The sequence below is a fragment of the Aquila chrysaetos genome, chromosome 4, assembly GCF_900496995.4.
Source record: "Aquila chrysaetos chrysaetos chromosome 4, bAquChr1.4, whole genome shotgun sequence".
In the NCBI taxonomy this organism is placed as follows: Eukaryota; Metazoa; Chordata; class Aves; order Accipitriformes; family Accipitridae; genus Aquila; species Aquila chrysaetos.
Genome location: NC_044007.1, coordinates 19,576,324 through 19,596,042, shown reverse-complemented (window position 1 = coordinate 19,596,042; position 19,719 = coordinate 19,576,324). Strand labels below are relative to the sequence as shown.

Sequence of the window (19,719 nt, the reverse complement as noted above, 5' to 3'; positions counted from 1 at the left end):
GATTAACTAGCCACTATTCTTTGCTGGCACAGGGTGCCCCCAAGAATAAGTTCCTGGACATCTCACACACCTAATTCTCATACACCAGGCAACACAAAAAAATCAGCAGGAAGAGCATTACATTTTACAACTAGACATTTTTAACAGCTAGACATAATTTGCAGCTAACACCTGCATTCTCTAATAATTTCTTAATAATTTCATGTGAAACTTCAGCAATTCCATGGGCCCTAAGAGACAGCTCCAACATCAACCTCAGCTCATTCAGTAAACTGCCTGAAGTGTGGCCGTGACACCTAAAGCAAGAAAGTAAAGACCAAAACTTTTGCCAGAAATGCTGAACACAGCCAGCTGATCAGGCACCCTTCGAATTATGATGCTTACAGACATTTAAATGAAAGTACAGCTTTTTGTTATTTTAAACATGCAAGCCTTTTAAAAGTTACTGACACAACTCTTGCCCAAGATTCCTTTCTTTATCCACATCTTTGTAAGTTTATCAGTACTTTGCAGCTTGCAGATCCAGATTTTGAATCCTTGCATTAAGCATTTGTACGGAAGTCAAGAAACAAGATGAGAAAGACTGCCAAAGAAAGCAAAACAGCTCCCACTATTCTTAACAAGATGTGGACATCAGCTGCAGGAATTCAGGATGGATCTTTGCAGGAGGAGTACACGAAGAATGTGAATACGTACAAGTGTTTATGCTCCTGTTTATTCAACTACCAAAAGGGTAGGATTCAGCACAGCATCTTGATACAAAACTAGGACTAGTGTTAATTAAGCTTTTTGTGCCTTTTTGCGAGGGCATTTTCTGCAACGCATTTTTTATTCTTTTAATATTGCATAAATGAATCATATCCAAAAGAGGGAACAGCTTCTAAAATCCTGAAATTAAAAGGCTCATAACTTCCTCCTGGAGTGGATGTTTTAGATCATCCTTAATGTACCGGTCCTCTCCATCCTTTCCTGGGAATGCAGTCACTGATTTTAAGCCAAATTCACCTGTAACACTGCTGTGATTTGGATTTAATGCAGAATAAAAACTATTACCAACTATTCCAAATGAATAACATCTTCATGATTATAAATCTTTCAGAGGTTTAGCAAGATGCAGTGATAATGCATTCCAGGATTAAGTATGGCTTGCTATGCAAACAACATAAATTATGAATGATATCTGAATCTAGTTTGTTAATACTTCAAGAGCTGAAGATGACTTAGATCTACATAATGTATTAGGCTGTTGGAGAAAAAAAAAGCTACGTCATATTTCATATTTCGAAGTATAGAAAAGAAAGATGAAGTGATGTTGCTAGAGTAGGAGAAAAGCACTGGAGCTTGGGAACAGCCTAAAAAAAAAGTCCCAGGGTTCATTCTCAGTGCGATCCCACTCTGAAATTTCCTGAATTAGCTAAATATTTGTGTGAGTGTTACTGCTGAGATTCAGCATGTTCCAAGAAAACAATCCTGGAAACAGATACATTTTCAGCAAAATGACAGGCATTTTGAAGGTGCACACTGATTGGTGTACTTACCTACAAAAATGTAGCACAAGACAGAGCCTGTAAACGACAGTGGTAGGCTGGATTTTTGTCTCTCATGTCTGGTTCCTGCTATGTAGTCATTATCACAAGATGTTTCAGATAAATAAAAAGTAGAGATTATCTCCATAAATCAGTAAGGGCTTTTGGTAGAGAGAAAGATATCATGCACAACAATTTTTGTGCTGTAGTTTGAGGTATCCAGCTGTATGCAGAACTAGGTTGCATATGACAAGGACACGTTGCTGCTGTTCTCCTCCCAGGTCCCACTTCCCTTCCACTGCTCTGTGTGTTTTGCTACATATCCTGGTTTCAGCTGGCATAGAGTTAGTTTTCTTTCTAGTAGCTGGTATAGTGCTATGTTTTGGATTTAGTATGAGAAGAATGTTGATAACACACTGATGTTTTCAGTTGTTGCTGAGCAGTGTTTAGACTAAGAAGTCAGGGATTTTTCAGCTTCTCATGCCCAGCCAGCAAGAAGGCTGGAGGGGCACAAGAAGTTGGGAGGGGACACAGCCAGGGCACCTGACCCAAAGTGGCCAGAGGGGTATTCCATACCATGTGATGTCATGCCCAGTATATAAACTGGGAGAGTTGGCCTGGGGGCGAATCGCTGCTCGGGAACTAACTGGGCATCGGTCAGTGAGTGGTGACCAATTGCATTGTGCATCACTTCTTTTGTATATTCCAATCCTTTTATTAGTATTGTCATTTGATTATTGTTATTATTATCATTATTATTTGCTTCTTTTCTGTTTTACTTTTTTTCCCCCATTCTCTCCCCCATCCCACTGGGTGGGGGGGAAAGTGAGTGAGCGGCTGCGTGGTGCTTAGTTGCTGGCTGGGGTTAAACCATGACACTACGTGACAATGCCTACTCTTTGCACAAGTGCTAAATCTTCCTGCCTGAGCCACCAGAAATTCATGTGCAAGTAGGTCATGGTGAAGGGACTGGATCCACCTGAAGCCAAGAGATAGCAATGGGAGACAATTCCACTAACCCCTGTAGCCAACAGTGAGGAAAATGAACCCCAACTGTCCCCTGGCGTGCTCTCCATTTCAGGAATGTCCCTCACCTGTGTCAGCTCTCACACTGACTATGATGTGTTTTCTGACAACTTTCCACTAAAAATGTGTGACGTATTTGGCAAGAGGAATTTAGAATTACTCTATAAATCAGACATGGTTCCTATTCTGAGAGTTTTGATGGATCTCAGGAGCAATATGCTTGAACTCTAGTTTTCCAACCTTTGGTATCAATCAATGCAGAGGTACCAACAGCTACAGAATGGCCCACCTACAAGAACACCTACATACCTAAACTAAGTCTGTTCAAAGACTTGAAATAATACCATCAACTAAAATGAAGATGGCTTCTGACTATTACTGCAAAGCCTAATAACTTGATATTTAGGTCAATTTGAGTGTAATAATAAAAAACAATTAAGTAATTTATTGAAATAACTGTGTAACTCTTCCATGTGTATAGGACTCTTCAGTAGAAAAAAACTTCCAAAATTCTTTATCCACATTTTGTTAAGCTACATCCACATTCAAACACAAAATGGTTGTGGTAACCATGGCTGCAGATTTGACTGTCATATACCATATTCACTGCATTCTGCCTGCATTAGATTCCTTGCTTTTAATGGAACAGAAAACAAACCTTGAAAAAGTATTATCTGTCATCCATTATGCAGAGCAATGGGAGTCTGGGAACACTCAAGTAACACAGTGCTATGAAATGAGCTGAAGAACTTGCAGGGATAGTGGTAAGTCAGATTGTCAGATTTAATCAGCCCTTTCAATGACCAAGCCAGTGAAGAGTTTTTGCAACAGATTCTCTACTGTTTCTGGATTAAACATGGTGCTGGTAAATCTGAGCTGGCTCCTCATGAAAGTATCTAAATTGCTTCCAGAGGTAAAATGACTCTGGAAACAGTACAGCCAGGAGGTACTTGAGCTCATAAACCATGCCAGTTCTGCAGCTGGCTCTGTACAGGGTCAAAACCCTCTCTGTCTCCATGATTAAACAACAGCAAAAATATCCTGACTGTTTGTAATCAAGAGCTGCCTGTACATGAATCACAAAAATATTTTTTATCTACTCATTAAAATTACAGCAGCCAATGACAGTAGAATATTCAGCCTTGGATGTGTGATAAGCAGGTGCTGATTTAGCTGGTGGTCAGAAGTGGCCCATTAGCCCGAGGCAATGGGAGACATGCTTTTGATACGGTCCATGTAGTATGGATCTACATCTGCCTAACTCTCCCACACAGGCTGCCCATTACACCGATAGTGTTTTCAAGTCTTGCACGTGGCTCCATAGAAAGAACCCAACTATTTTTTTTACTTACTACCAGCATTAGTGGTATCACACGCAGCACAACACAATGTATGTAGACACCTGTAGATGCACTAGTCAATTAGAAAGTGTAATTAAAGAAATGAAAGGAACTATACTATACTCACCAGGCTTTACAAGGCTTGTCTTTGACTCCTTCTTATATCGAGCCAGCTGTGGGTTCCCTTCGCTCATTGTCCCTGGACCGAATTTCTTCCTGGAGAAGTCTCCATCGCTCCCAGTGCAAAAACTGATTGGACTGTTCCCAGCATCAGAAGGAGTCTTAACTGGAGATACTGACTGGCTACTAGGACAGCCAGTGTCATCTGAAGAGAAAAGGGAAAACATCAACATTTCTAACTAATAAGTAGATGAACATTAGCAGAATTGAAAAAAAAAAAAAAAAAGGTGTTTGGACTACAACTGTTCACAGTCAGTTACCTCATATGCACAACCTTGGCTCTGAAACCTGATGGGAAGCTATTAGTTTCTCCCATTTTGTGAAGAAGTCTTGAATACCTTGTGGCAGACTAAAATGGCAAGTGCTTGTCACTAAGTCTGACAATATACAGAATCATGGGCTACATAATGCAAACTCAGATCTAAGATAAATTCTTTTGACTTAGCTAGGTTAGGGAATATTATGGCATGAAGAAATGCACATAAGACACAAGAATGGTTCGTGTAGTGCACACTGGATGAAAAGCAAGCATGAGCCATACGCTCTCCTTCAAGATATGTTCCTATCCGAACAAGAGAACGACCTACTGCCCATATGCACAAAGGCAGAATTTTTATTTAACTGGAATTAATAAAGGTTTCTCAAAATTGTTTTTCCTTTTAAAGCAATCATGACCACAGAGCTCTTCCATTCTTGACAAGTGGCTGTGAGGTACCTGGTTCTGAAGAGGGTGTGTCATACACAGACTGCTTTTGTCTAAAGCCGAATTCCTCTGAGGGCACACTAGCGCTTCATGGCATCAGCAGCCACCTTGGGAACAGATCCATGTTCCTGACCTCCAGGAATACAAACACTCCAGCTCTTAACAATTAAATGCAAAGTAAGAAGTCTGAGTCCAGGTGAAGTCCACATGTCAAACACCCCCTTCATCTAATCACATCTCCTGTAATCTTGAGTAATCACAGCTCCCCTAAAAGCCATGGTGGTTTTAGAGATACACAACAAAAACAAACAGGCTACTCTGACACTGGGAAGCCTTGAATATTTACTCTCCTGGAGAAATGTAATTGTTTATTCTTTCCCAGGACAAAATGAAAGCTGCAATCTTAATGATGCAATTGCACTCTGCTCCTGGTGCATTATCTCTACCTAACATGAAACTCAAAGAAGTACCTGCAACAGAGCCAAATAATTTGCATGACCATATTGCACTTACCACTTCCACCCTGTTCATAATTTAGGTCAAGCCTGATCTTGCAATGAGCTGTGCATGGGCAGATTGTTTAAAAAGTCAGTGTATGACTGTGCATTTATGAGGCAAAAGGGGCACCCTGTAACTATCTATCTCCCTCCCTGCTCGCCTCCTCTCCTCAGGAAAGAGCAGCTTCTGCTATTGTTAACTACTGCTCCCCCAGCACAGTAAAACAACCTCATCCTTTCATGTGAACCAGTTTTACTTCATGCCTGGCCAGTTACCCTAGCCTCACCTATTTGTTCCAATGTTCTGCTTCTCATTTCTCCGTGTCCTGCCTCCAATGCTGAGCAAGGTAACTGTAGGCGCTGACCATCCAGTGCATGCTATATGCATTAGCACTTAACAGCAGCCGGCAGCCTGAGGTGTTGCTGCCCTGGCCTCTGCAAAGTGCCAGACATGATGCCAAGCCCGGGGGCAGCCCAGCCTACTGCCACAACTACCTCCCAAGACACAAAGGGCAGTAATGATGCAAAGCATCAAATCCAGCTTAATCATATTTCATTCCTTCAAATCAGTTCAATTAAGCCTACAAGCATCTCCTTCTGCCACCTTGCTGCTGCCTTCTGCAACTCAGAATTAGTTCCTAGAAAAATACTGGGAAGGAGAAGACCACTAATAAGGTTTCCAGCCCGTCTCCACATTCACGCTGACTAAAGCAGGATTGTTGCCCACATGGTTTTAGTTTACTTTTTATCCCTTTCCACTCCCATCAACATCACAATATAACTCAACACAGAGAAGGCGGCAATTTCCTCCCAGATCAGTGCCTATTTCCTTCTCCCAAGGGTTCAGAGTCTCTTCTGCAGGCTGAATGAATGCTACCTTCAGAGCAGTGGATCAGCACTGCTGAGTGAGCTTCTGAATTGCATTTAAGCAGCTCCTTTAGCTATGTCCAAAGCATCTTCTCTTTAGAAGCACACAAAAATTTTATAATCAAACACATTCAGAAAAAAAGTGCAGGTTCATGCAGTTTATTTTTTCTTACAACCTTTCTTAGATGTTTTTCTGTGTACCATTATTTTAAAAACTTTGTGTTTTTTAAAAAAAAAATAAAGACAAGAAACTATTTCCTTCATCTCTCCACCAATAAAATCACTGCAATTGCTGGACAGGTTCTGCAGACCTCACAGATGTGTTTGGTACAGGAGACTTTACATATAAGTAACTCCCAAAGCTATCATAGCATCACAGAGTATCTCAAGTTGGAAGGGACCCATAAGGATCATCGAGTCCAACTCCTTGCTCCTCACAGGGCTACCTAAGATTAACCATATGACTAAGAGCGTCATCCAGATGCTCCTTGAACTCTGACAGGCTTGGTGCCGGGACCACTTCCCTGGGGAGGCTGTTCCAGTGACTAACCACCCTCTCAGTGAAGAAATCTATACGGATGCCACCTGGAAGAACCTCAGAAGCTGATAAAACCTTTAAACAATAAAAGAACTAAACTACAGTGTTAAAAATTAGGGAATTAAAAAACATGTAAAACTAACTGTGATAAGGAAATAGAGCAGGTAAAGAAAGGATATAAAAATAGCATATAAAAAAAGATATTTTAATTACCACTCCCCCCAACATTGCCTCTGATATCACACTGGTGACACTGTATGATCAGATTATATCCTTTCTACATATCCTTGTTTTACCCGTAAAGACTTCAGCTTTTGCTGCAACAGGGCATTTATTAAAGGAACAAATGAGCCTGGCACAAAGAACAATAGGTCTTCTCCACTTATACCCCTTGTGACCTTTAGACACACCAATAACCAGGTGAGCATTCCCACTCCAGCTGAAGTAAATGAATGATTTTATTGTACTCCCTTTCCTCTGAACGTTTGTTGTTTTTTATATAAGTGTAACTTCTACTCCTTCCACCTAGTATTAGCCAGAAACGTGAACAAAATTATATAGTTTCCAAATCTAGGGCAAGCTGCAGAAAAACATTTTTCTGTGTCGGCTTTTTGCGGTGCCTTTTGAAGTATCAAAACGTTTACTACCACAGAAGGGAACGGCTGCATACGAAACGCCAGTGCTCACCACCACAGGCAAGCAAAGCTCTGCTGTATGCTGGGGGATCCACCTCCCAGCCGACCCGCAACTCACCGTTCCGGCACAAGGAAAAGTCCTGCTCAACACTGAGGTGCCACCCAACCGCTCAATGCAAGCCAAATTGCCTGCCCTTACCTTCGCTCTTCCCTGCTACCGAGGCCTCAACAGGCTATTTAATTGTATTTAATACTGTAGGTGAACTCCCCACAGAAGAGCAGCAGCCTTCCCCGCGGACCCCGACTGCGCATCAAGCCGGTGCCCCCTCCGGACCGCCCGCCCCGCGCACCGCCGCAGCGAGTGCCCCCGCTCCTCCTCCGCAAGAGCAAGGGTGCAGCCGCGGCAGCGCGGCCTCAGCTTCCCGCAGACCTGTAGGCTCCTCCAAAACCCCGCTGACAACTCTGACAGAAGGAGGTGAAGACCTCCACCTGCCCAGAAATGGGCCAAGAGCAGGAATCTTTCGCCAAAATTGGCAAGGGGCTAACAAGAGCAGAGGAGCCCGCGATGGGATTTACCTTCTGCTGAAGATGTGATGTGAATGTAGTTGCCAGCAAGGTCAGTGTTTTGGGTTTGTGTGGTGGGGTTTTGGTAGCGGGAGAGGGGCTGCAGGGGTGGCTCCTGTGAGAAGCTGCTGGAAGCTTCCCCGGCTCCAAGTCGGACCCACCTCTGCACAAGGCCGAGCCCATCAGCGATGGTGGTAGCGCCTCTGGGAGAACAGATTTAAGAAGGGGAACCTGCAGTGAGTAGGGGATTGGAATGTGAGAGGAACCCCTCTGCAGACACCATGGTCAGTGAGGAAGGAGAGGAGGAGGAGGAGCGGGGGAGGAGGGGATGCCCCTGCAGCCCCTGGTGAGACGGCAGGCTGTCCCCCCACAGCCCATGGAGGGGAGCGGGGGAGCAGATGCCCACCTGCAGCCCGGGGAGAGAGGAGCCCACGCCGGAGCAGGGGGATGGGTGCCCCCCAAGATGGCCGTGACTCCATGGGAAAGCCCGTGCTGGAGCAGTCTGTGACTGAAGGACTGCGGCCCGTGGGAAGGACCCATGACAGAGAAGTTCGTGAAGGACTGTCTCCTGTGGGAGGGACCCCACGCTGGAGCAGGGGAAGAGTGAGGAGTCCTCCCCCTGAGGAGGACGGAGTGGCAGAGACAAGGTGTGGGGAGCTGACCCCAACCCCCACCCCCTGTTCCCCTGGGCCGCCGGGGGGAGGAGGTGGAGAGAACTGGGAGTGGAGTTGAGCCGGGAAGGAGGGAAGGGGGGGGAAGGTGTCCTAAGATTTGGTTCTACTTCTCATTATCCTTGTTTTGATTTGATTGGTAGTAAAATAAATTAATTTTGTTTTTTCCCCAAGTTGAGTCTCTGTTTGCCCATGACCATAAGTGGTGAGCGATCCCTCCCTGTCCCTGTCTTGACCCACGAGCATTTCTTTACATTTTCTCCTCCTCATCCCACTGGGGCCATGGGGGGAGGAGTGAGCAAGCAGCTTCATGGTGCTTTGTTGCCGGCTGGGCTGAAACCACAACAGTCAGTTAAGGATTCAGTCCTATAAGTCGGCAAGAGTTTTGCCCTACTAAGGATTTCAGGTCCAGACTTCTCAAGAATACAGACAGACCTGATTTACCTTCTCAGGCATGTGAGCATTGGGAAGATAGAAGAGAGAAAGCTGGCAAAAACTGCTGTGCGAGTCCATACTTCTGCTCTTGCCTGTATTATTTACTTGCACAAGTGGGAAAAACACATGAATTTATAACACACGACTGTCATTGCTTTCCTAGTAATGTTCATGGTGCCTTTTTTCACAGTGGCCTCCGAAGAGCATTCTGGGAGTAGACTTTCCCTTTGAACATCAGCTGGATTTCATCACTGAAACTCTATGTCCAACACCTCTCCCAGATCAGACATGCTTGCCAAGTTTCAAAGCCAAGCACGGGATAGTGTCTCCTCAAACAAACAATCAGGGAAGTTGCTAAGAGCACTCTGACATTTGCATGCACTGACTAACTTTCAAATAGTAAAGTCAAAGTATAAACAACAGTGTTAACGAACTGACAAAAATATTGTTCTCATAGACTTTAAGGCCATATGCTGTGACATAATGATTTTCTCTGATTTTCTGGGCACAGAGACTTTAGAAGTTTCACTGGAATATGCCTTAGAACCTTGTTTAGAAAAATACTGCTTTTTCCTAAAGGCTTCAAGAAATACTCAATACACAACCTCCTTATATAATGCATCCAAATAATTAATGATGCTCTCACTGAGAAACCACTGACTTACTTCTACTTTCACTCCTAGCTGCCAGATCTAGTTATGCTTTTATGCATACTTTTTTATGACTCTGAACTGTTCACCCCCTACCTGATCCCTATTCCACTGTCCCGTTTTCATCTTCTCTTAAGGTTCCCTTGACCAATGTTCAGGCTGTACATACTCTGCATGTCCACTACGAAATGTGGGTTCCAGAATTAAACATGGGCCTCTAACGAACTTTTAAAAGGTCAGTGTACCAAGGCAAAAACAGCTTTCTGACTTTTACTTGATGGTTCCCTTTCCGTTCATCCCAGGATCTGTTAGTCTGGGTAGCCACGGCTCTGCCAGCATGGTGCACTGCGAGCTGGCTGTTGACAGTGAGGGTACCACCAAGGGTATATCAGAATTTTTCAGGATAATCTCCCAATCTGCTTGTCTGCGCCACAGTTTTTGATGCCCTAAATGTTGCTTTGGTCTCCTTTTCCTGACTGGTCTTGCAGCACAGGGGTGTTTTATGCATTAATGAAAGTTGCTGACACACACCAAAGGGAATATATCACCTATCTTCCACCTGTAAGGCTCTTTCTGTATTAAATGGAGAGATAAAGGCTCCTCTGGAAGGTAAGTCAAAACGACAGCCTAATTCAGGCTAAGTCTTTCCATTACTCTGAGTCACTGTCTGGAAGATCTCACCTCTCTCCATTGACTAGCACAACCCCTGTTCTGACTGGGGCAGCTGAACCAGTGAGGTGTAAGGGCTTACGGCCCAGTCAGAAAACATTGCTAACAGGAGATTCACAATATCATTCTGGAACAGCTAGGCAACACAAAGGATCACAGTAAAAGCAGCAGGATGAAACATAATAGTATAAAATAAGTAGTACACATAGAAAGACAAAGGTAGAGCATATTTGCATGTATGCCACCAGGCTCAATAGGCTCTCATCACTACACTGAATGGCCCTCTGGAGGCACCCTCACCTGCCCAGCAACGATTTAGGGAGCACAGCTTAAGGTAAGAAGTGTGAATATTCTCCTCAGCTCCTATTTGTACTAAAACATTTCATTTTTACTGCAGCCATTCCATAAGGTGGTTTTATGTACTCTAGAAGATTAGTCATTTGCTACAAACAATTTGTCACCTGCAAACTTGCAAAATCACACAAACTGTTGAAGAAAATGTTTAATAACTTCATTAAAAGTAGAGTCCTGAAAATGCTACTGGTTTTGGTCCTTCTGTTCAATCCTAAACTCATTTTACAGCTATTTTTAAGATCTGTTGGGGTTGGTATTTAATAAAATTCATCAGAATATCATGTGCTTGTGAGGCAAGTGTCTTACCAGAAGTCAAGCACACTGAAGCAGAGCAGAAGAGCAACTGAAACTATAGCCCTGTCAGGAAAAGAGAGGAGGTTTATTTGACAAGGCCTACTTACATGAAATCCTGCTAAGCAAATTAATTCCACATTTAATCTCTGTGTCTCTGCAGACAGAACTTGAATTAGCTATGCTCCATTTTGCCTGTGAACAAAGGCAGGCTAGCAGCTCCACCACTCCCTGAGGTCACCTACAAGGGGCTGTGCAAACTCTTGTCCTTGAATGTTTTCTAGACTCGGATAGAAAAGCCATGGCTGATGTGACGTAGTGCTGGAAGCAGTCCTGCCTCAAAAAGGAGGCTGGATGAAATGATCTCCAGAGGTCCCATACAACCTACATGCTTAGTATTATACTTTTCCTTTACATTTTTTTAGATATTCCACAGCTTGGAACCACCCCATTTTTCCCAGTCCATCTTTCAAGCTGGAACTATTGATTTTAATGTTCTAGTCATAAAATGTAACCCAACAGTGAAGTAAGTAAAATCAAGGCTAAACATCTTCAACTCCTTTTGATTGCCGCTGAGGTTCCTATCATTAATATACAGGCAACTTTTACACCTGTTCCTTGCCAGCCCCTTTGACCTTGCTTCCATCACACCCAAAGGCTGACCACTAATGGTCACTACTGAAAATTTAGTATGGAAGCTGCTCACTGACTTTGGCAAGAGGTCCTCTCTGCTCACTCACAGCATGGCATAAATGGTGACAGGCTCAGATTGTGTAGAAGAGGGGACAGGAAGGTGAAGGAAGATGGACTGACCTGCTCCTACAGCTTGGGCATCTTTTACAATGCGGTATTTCCCATAAACATGTCCTTAAAGGTATCCGCTCTTGACATCTGATCATACAATAGCTAAGTTACACTGAAACAGCAAATTTTAATTGACTTTGGCAGCAAATCTACTAATCTTCCTTCTATTTGAACATTTCACTAACAAGCAGGACTGACGTGAGTTCTGGGAAACCATCTGAAAGAAGGACTATATAATTGTGGCTTACTGGCTTTGTCATTACGTTTATAGCACCACTAATGGTATTAGTATTACAGAACAAAAACATAAAGGCTTACTAGTAAAAATATCAATAAAAATAGTACTGTTACTAGGAGAGCGCTGTGGTCAGGAATAGCACAGCTCCTGGCATTTTGATATCACATCATAGATAACATTTGGACAAGGGGTTTAAGATGATAAAGGACAGAAAATCTATTCGAAAATTTTAAAGGAAAATTTTAACTAAAGGTGAGGAGAGGAAAGAGTCTGACAAAGAGACAAAGAAGAGTCTTGGCTGTTTGGCAGGTTTTTTTAAGCACTTTAGTAGATCTCACTAAACCTTCCTGAGGCCAATAGCTGGAGGTGGAACCAGTGCTGCTACCTCTGGTGGGAGAGCCTTGACTACATCCAGTATAAGAAATATTACCCATTTAATATTAACATTATATGAAATACATGTGTATATATAGATGGGTTGCTCTGTGTGTGTTTTTATGTGTTTAATTCCATTATGCAGTAAAGGAAGAAATTATAAATACTCTATCCAAATTTGAAGGTATCATTTTTGGAAATAAAAATCTTCAATAGACCACACAGAAATTTGTACCTGCTCCTCAAATGGTACAACGCGTTATACTCCTTTGTTCTCATATAGCTCTGCCTCCACGGCTGACAGCATATGACTGTGACCCTCACAGCTTCAACATCGCCACATAAGGTTGCACTGTTTACCTTCTAATGATGCTTTGAAAACACATATATTCTACCCATCGTTGTTTTATGCATTTTTTTTTTTTAATTGCCACCAACCCCAGACTGGCACTTAGCGTCACCACAGAACTCACTCACTGCATTTGGTGATACATATACGTCAAAACACTGTTCCAAAATTTCAAGGATGTATGTTAACCCTATAAATGTAGGGTTAAAACATGTCATATAGAACTTTTTTTAAAATATCAAGATTCTCTTTTAATACAAAAGAAATCAAAGACTTCCAATTAAAGGTTCATTTCTGCTACAAGTTGTGATGTTCTTCAATATGCATGGCAACATTCAACTCAATAGAATAATGCATGAAAAGCACTTGAAAACAAAAGCATTAGATTACGCATTGGTGGCAAAGAAAATACACAGTATAGCTTAGAATTCAGTCCGTAGTACACAGCAAGCTGCAACAAACAGGGTGGTAAAAGTGTGAGGTACTGACTGTTCTCAGGACACCATCCAAAATGTGCCAGAGAGAACAGGAACTCTTCTACTGACCTCAGGAGGCTCTGGGTCAGGCTTTAAAGGTTCACAGTGTCACATAAAAAGGTGACAACAAACATTCAAAAGGTCAAATATTTTGGCTTCCAGATGTTGCTGTGTGGCACAGGAACAAAAGGATCATTACTTAGTAAGAGGGAAGCTGAAAGGGAATCAGGCAAAGGCCAAAAACTGAGGAACAGGCAAGCTTTGCTCTTTAGTACCTAGGCACTTTCCTCATTTCCATGTTTGGAACAGATCTCTGCACTGCAGAAACAGAACTGGTGGTTAACAATATGAAGCAATAATAAATTATTGGACATAAGCTGGCCCAGCAGGAAATTCTCTAGGGAAGCAGCAGTGAGAAAAGGAAGCATGTCCCCAGTATCGCCCTTATGCAAAGGCCATACGTGCATTTTTGAAAGCAGATTTTATTTCAACGTTTTTGTAAATTAGTATCACAGTGATTATTCAACTGCCTTACAGAGTGCTGCAAACAAATGCGCTGGAGAAGACCTCCACTTCAGAAGTTTGAAACAATGGCAAAAGACTGTGGAAAAGCGTAGCATAAAGGACTGCAGGAAAGAGAAGCTAACTTTCAGTATCACATACTCGAGCACTTTCAAGCATCTCTCTTTGATTCAGTAACTCACACTAAGAAAACAACAAATAAACCAGTAAGGAACTATTCAAACAAAATATCTCTTCCTGTAATAAGAAACAAGAAGAATGGGAGAGCTCACTGTTTCCATAATAATACATACATATATACATACATATACACACACCAACAATAGAGGTAGCTATTCTTTTCAGTCATTTGTACTACCTCTCTGGCCTCAATCCGTTGGTTTGTTAAAATACTGCAAATTTCTTTTCCTCTATCTTTTTCTACTCAGAAATATATATTTAAGTACACACACTCTAATAGTGTAGCCTCCAAGGCTAGCTGGTTTATAATACAACCTACTTCAACGTTCTAGCAAAGCAATTATGGAGTGTGAGAAGGTACAGCTTTTTGCCCAGTAACACCCGTACAATCCTTTTCTTCTTGTCTGTGGCTAGCAATATGGGTCGTGCATTCACATGGACTTTAATAAACCTGCCTAAAGCCCACATGCTTTTTTTGACATACGAACTGCGAACTCAGCCCCAGCATCCATCAACAGTTGGGCCAACTGGCAAATAACCCCTGGTTCAAGGGGATTGTGCACAGGAGCAAGCGAGCAGGGAACGGTAACACTGAGATTTCTTGTTGCAGTGCCTACACCCTGGGGCTTACAGTGCAGCCAGGGTACCGGAGCATATTTATTGTGCCAGGCATGTAAAGAACAAGATCTTTACACCAGAAAAGAACCAGTTTTGAAATAAGCATTGAACCCAGATCTTGAAATTTGAAAGGAAAAGCAAAAAAGAAGCTTCAACTCCTATTTTTGATAACTTTGTTGGAGTGAGTCACAATCATTCATGTACAGAGACGCTACTGGTTTTCAATGGCCCATGGTACTATGCAGACTAGTTAAAGAGGTGATTTGCAGGTAAGCCCAAGAAAGAGGAACTGTTTGCTGTGGGCATAAAACAGCTCCTCTCGCTCATAAAGTCTTTTGCTGAAACGATTATTAAATGCACAAGTGCTTCCTGCAAAGCTGCATCTCAGTTAACAAAGCACCGCTGCATTACCTGCAGAAATTCAGGTGGCTGGCTTCTGAAGAAAGGCTGAAGGAAAGCTTGGGCATCATTATAAAGGTAGCATGTAACAACTCTTCTTCAGAAGATGAAATCTAAAAGCTGAGCTATTCAGAGGCAGAAAATAGAAAAAAAGTGTATCCCAAACTAACTTCCCTTTAAAATGAAAAGCTAAACAGACTGTTACTGAGTTTAGCACATCCACGCTGTCTTTGATCCAACACACAACTGGCTTGGTATCAAAAGGACGTGTACACAAAAACCAAGGATAACGCCCCACCCCAAGGATCTTATTTCTTACAAGGCAAGCACTGCAACTGGAACCACCACAGGCAGCCTCACTCTTTCCCGCAGCAGCTGCTCAGTCATGGCCCCATGAGCGGATGATTTGTTCGCGATGTTTAAAATCGGGCTCTCCGCCCAACTGACAAGGTAAGCACGCGCAGCCACTTCAAAACCAAGTGCAACTTATGAGGAAAACACGCATGGCACGGGCAAATGCTCAGTAGCAGCTGAGCCAGATGAAACTGCTGGGAGGGTGTTTTTTCATCGTTTGACATCATAGGAGTTCTGTGACCGACATCCAAGCCGAAGGAGGGCAGTGGCTAAAGGAAGAGAAGTGCTCCTGTATCGAATGACAAACAGGACCCCAGATGCACGAAGATTTTAAGGAAGGATTGCGCACAGTGAATACTGATACAAAGGCTCAGCTTGCCTACACAGCATCCAGAAAGCATCCATGTTCACTTGGCAGGAACAAAGAATATCAGAAACACATTTTGTCAGGAATATCATAGAGAAGATTAACAGTCTCACCGTGTTTCACACAGACTTACGAAGCAGAACTGACATGAAGTCAATTGGAGATAATTGACCAACACGATCAACTGAGTCTCTGATCCAGTCACACAAGACAAAGAGGGAGACGATCACACAAATTAAAAATTTATCTCAGCCAGAACTAACAACCTCTTCAAAAGAAACTAAGCATTAAAACAAAGTGTCCCTTGTCTGTTGCCCAGAGGTATTTTTTGCTGTTGCCACCGTGCTCGCAGCGGTGCCACGGTTCCCAAGGGTTCCCCCTACCTAATCCAACATTAACGATACCTGGAAGACCCTGCTGCTCTCATTTAGAGAGAAAGGAGAGCTCCACGCCTTCATTTATGCGTTGGGACCAATGTAAGCACCCAGGGAAAATGGACAACCTCAGAAGCCCTACGGAATCAAGCAGGAAATACGTATTTAAATGGATGAGGAAAAAAAGTATCATTTCTACTGGGGGAAAAAGAAATCTACCGATCATAACCACTTGGTGTCAATAATAAAGGAAGAAAGGTAGAGAGCAACTCGTCAAGAGAAGGGTAAAGAGGAAAGGGATTATTCCAGGGGCCAGTTCACACTATCTGCTGCTTATCAAGAACCTTTTGGAGTTTAATGCTCCAAAGAAGTTACAAAAAAGACATTTATCCAAAGCTCATGAGGTTTTTCATACTGTCATCACACTATCGTTCACCACATTATTCATCTCCTCACCTATTCCAAATTCATTACTTGCTAATTTTAAATACACTTTCTGCACATGCTACTTCTCGGTTAGGATGGTAAGTGCCTAGCGAAGCACCAGGAGATGCAGGTTAGAGGCTGCGGTCCCTCCACTCACCTCTCCACACAGCTCTTCACCTTCCCCTCCCCAGAAACAGGAACCCGCAGCCACCTGCTGCCGCTGGGGAATTTCAGTCTAAATTAGACATACTATGATAAAGAAGGATTGTAAGTGGAAGACGGAAGAGACGTCAGAGAATAAGGAAATCAAGTCAGTGACCGTTGTCATACCTGCATCACAGTGAAAAATCCATCGAACCTGTCAACAACAAAACCACATACTGGGATGGAGGACAGTGCCTTGGCTGATCCTTGGCTGCATAAGGTTTGAAGACTCGCAGCAGTCAAACTGAGTAGTGCATACCTGAACGGGTGCTGCAGGCAGCTTGAGAAGCGCAAAGCTCTCAGCATGGGGGAAAAAATCAAACTAAATCAACATAGCATTCATGGAAGAATAAAAGATGAATAAAGGAAATAAAAATATGAGCAGCTGTGCTTATAAGGCAGGTAAAGAGACCAGCATCACACCCTTAAATACCTCTGTGAAAGGCGCCTTAAAACTGTCAAGCTGTGAGATCAGACACACCCAGAGTAAATACAAAGCTCTGCTGGGACTCAAGACAGCTTATATAGTGCAGTGGGACAGCAAGGGTATTACTTTGGCAGCTCTGGGTTGAGTAGATCTGAAGAACGCGATACAAACCCAAAAGATATAAAAAAGAATGTCAGTAACCAGGATGAAAGGCTTGTCAACACACAGGGCAAAAAAAATCAGGATAAAAAGCAGCCATTTGGGAGACATCATAAAAATAATGTATTTCTAGAAAGCTTCAAAAGATTTTACTTCTTTGTAACAGGCAAACTCAAGCAGGTAAGTTGGAGGGATTCAAAAGACATGGGAAAAAGACTTCAGCATTCTTACAAAACTGTGTTGTTTGTGTAATGCTCTGCATTGTTCACTAAACAATAACCAAATAGATCATTCCACTGAGCCTGAATTGCAAAATCTATCCAAGCTAAGAAGGAAATGGTAGACTCAAACATGGATATTGTGTTTCTCATCTAGGAAAACTGACTGTTCTTGTACACAGTGTTCAATACACTGCTTTTCACTAAAGGAATTAAAAAAAATAATAATCTGATCCACTGTAGTGAAGACAAAGATAAATACGACTGTTCCTGGCTGTTCTCAGGAAAACCTTTGGTAACTGAAATACTTCATAAATAAACAAAAAGGAACTTGCTCTGATATTAACTATTACAAAAATACTTGTTATAATTCAGATTTTTAGTTAGAGAATTTTATGCTCTCCAAAATACTATTAAAACAAAATTTTTAGTCACCAAAATATCTTTAAAATTACCGCACACATATAGAGCCCAAGGTGTTCATGATGTGGCCCTCAATGCTGTTATCCACGTGCATAATGTCATACATGGTGAAGAGTTTCACTGAATTAAAAAATTACTCACCGCTAGTAGGTATCTGAGTCATTCACTGCCGGCTGAGGCACTTAAATTGTGCTACACTCAGGACAAATATTAGCATGAAAAATCTGGTTTCAAGTTGTCCCTGATGTAAAGGGATATACTCATTTTGAAGAGCAAATGACACTTTTGTGGTCTACAGTTGGAGAGTGGTAATTTACCTCTAGTGCATCCCCCAGCCTCTGCCTTCTGTATAGAGAAGACATCATGCCCAACTCACACCTGGCGACATGCTCGTCAGGTGAAGCCTGAATTCTCAAATAAACAAAATTTAATATGACAGGGAAAACTTCACCTACATATTTTGTTCCGATTCACGCGGGGAGATCATCGTCACAAAACCAAAAGGCATTGCAGTATTTGACCCACGTCTGATACGCTTAATAGCAGCTCCCCCTGTTTTAAGGACTCTTTGGCTTGTGGGCTTTCCAGAATGCCTCAAACCCACGCTGCAGTTTTTAAGGCAAATCCTTCTCTTTAAAGCAACTATTCTGCTGCAGTAAAACCGCCAACTTTTTAGCAGTGGATAGCAGAACTCGAAATGGAAACATCTGGTGTCGCTTACAGACGCATATTAAAAGAACAGATACTGGATCTCCCTGGAAAAATCAATGGTCTCCCTTCTTCATCTGCAAAACGGGATGCTCGTCAGGGCTTGATATGAGCTCGATACGCGGATGCTGCGTCTGGGGGTGACAGGGAAGCCTCGGGGGTCGGGGCGGTGGGGTCCACCGTGACCCCCGGGGTGAGGACTTGGGGGGGGGGGGGGGTGTCCCCGCCTGCGGTACCTGAGCAGAAGCTGTTGCTGCTGACGGTCCTGCCGGAGCCCCCGGAGGAGCTGGGCGGGTTGAATTCCCGGCTCTCTTCTTCGGAAAAGGGCGATTCGGAAGCGGGAGAGACCTTTTGCTGCGGCCGGAGGACCAGGCGGGGGATGCGGCTGCGGGACACCTCCTTCTCCAGCTGCGTCTTCTGCTCCTGCTCGGGAAGGGACACCCCGGCGTCAGGCCCCCCTCGGGTGCGCCCTCCTCCTTCCACCATCCCGGCAGAGACGGGCGAACCCCGGTGCCCCCCCCCCCCCCCCGCCCCTGCTCTGCAGGGGCGGGGGGGGGGGGGGGGCACCGGGGTTCGCCCGGCTCTGCCCATCCCCTCCCCGTCTCCTCACCTTGCCGCTCTCCCGCAGAGGCCCCATGGCTCCTCAGTCACCTCCCAGCCGGGGACAGGCACCTGGCATGGGCGAGAAGGATGCGCTAAGCCGGGGTTTAGCTGCGGCGCTGGGGGTGGCGGAGCCCGGGCCCGGCCCCGCCGTTCCCCGCCCCGACACGTGGTGCCGCCGCCGGCCGCGCCGCCGCGCCCGGGGCCGCTGCTGCCGCCAGCCCGCCCCTACGGGCGCCGAGCAGGTGCGGGGCCGGGAGGGCATCATCCTCCCTCCTCCTCCTCCTCCTCCTCCTCCTCCTCCTCCTCCCCCGCAATGCCCGGGCACCTCTGTCGCTGGGCTGGCTGCCCCCGGGGGAGGCAGAGCCCTGCCCGCGCTGCCTGGCCCTGGTCGCAAAAGGCTGCGAGGAGCGTGAAGGTACTGAAAGGCGGGCAGGCGGCGAGCGGGGCTTGACAGATTTCGCGCTGGGGCACCAAAGCTGATACGGAACAGAGGGCAGATGTTGGCGGTGCAAATATGATGGAGCGAGAGCTGTATAAATAGCAAAATGC

The 19,719-nt window shown here is 44.1% G+C and overlaps 1 protein-coding gene across 2 annotated transcripts in view; it reads right to left on the bottom strand.

The window, feature by feature from the left end:
* SYBU (syntabulin) overlaps positions 1-19,358 on the bottom strand; it is a 42,580-nt gene extending 23,222 nt beyond the window's left edge. Inside the window, exons 1-3 of one of the 2 annotated variants that reach the window (XM_030012338.2) lie at positions 19,178-19,358; positions 18,804-18,993; positions 4,020-4,217 (exon numbers count right to left, since the gene is read on the bottom strand). In XM_030012338.2, coding sequence (XP_029868198.1) covers positions 4,020-4,217; positions 18,804-18,993; positions 19,178-19,204 — 415 coding nt within the window. In that variant the 5' untranslated portion in view covers positions 19,205-19,358. The remainder of the gene's footprint in view (positions 1-4,019; positions 4,218-18,803; positions 18,994-19,177) is intronic. The other variant, XM_030012339.1, reaches the window with a different exon arrangement.
* Positions 19,359-19,719: the final 361 nt, after the last annotated feature.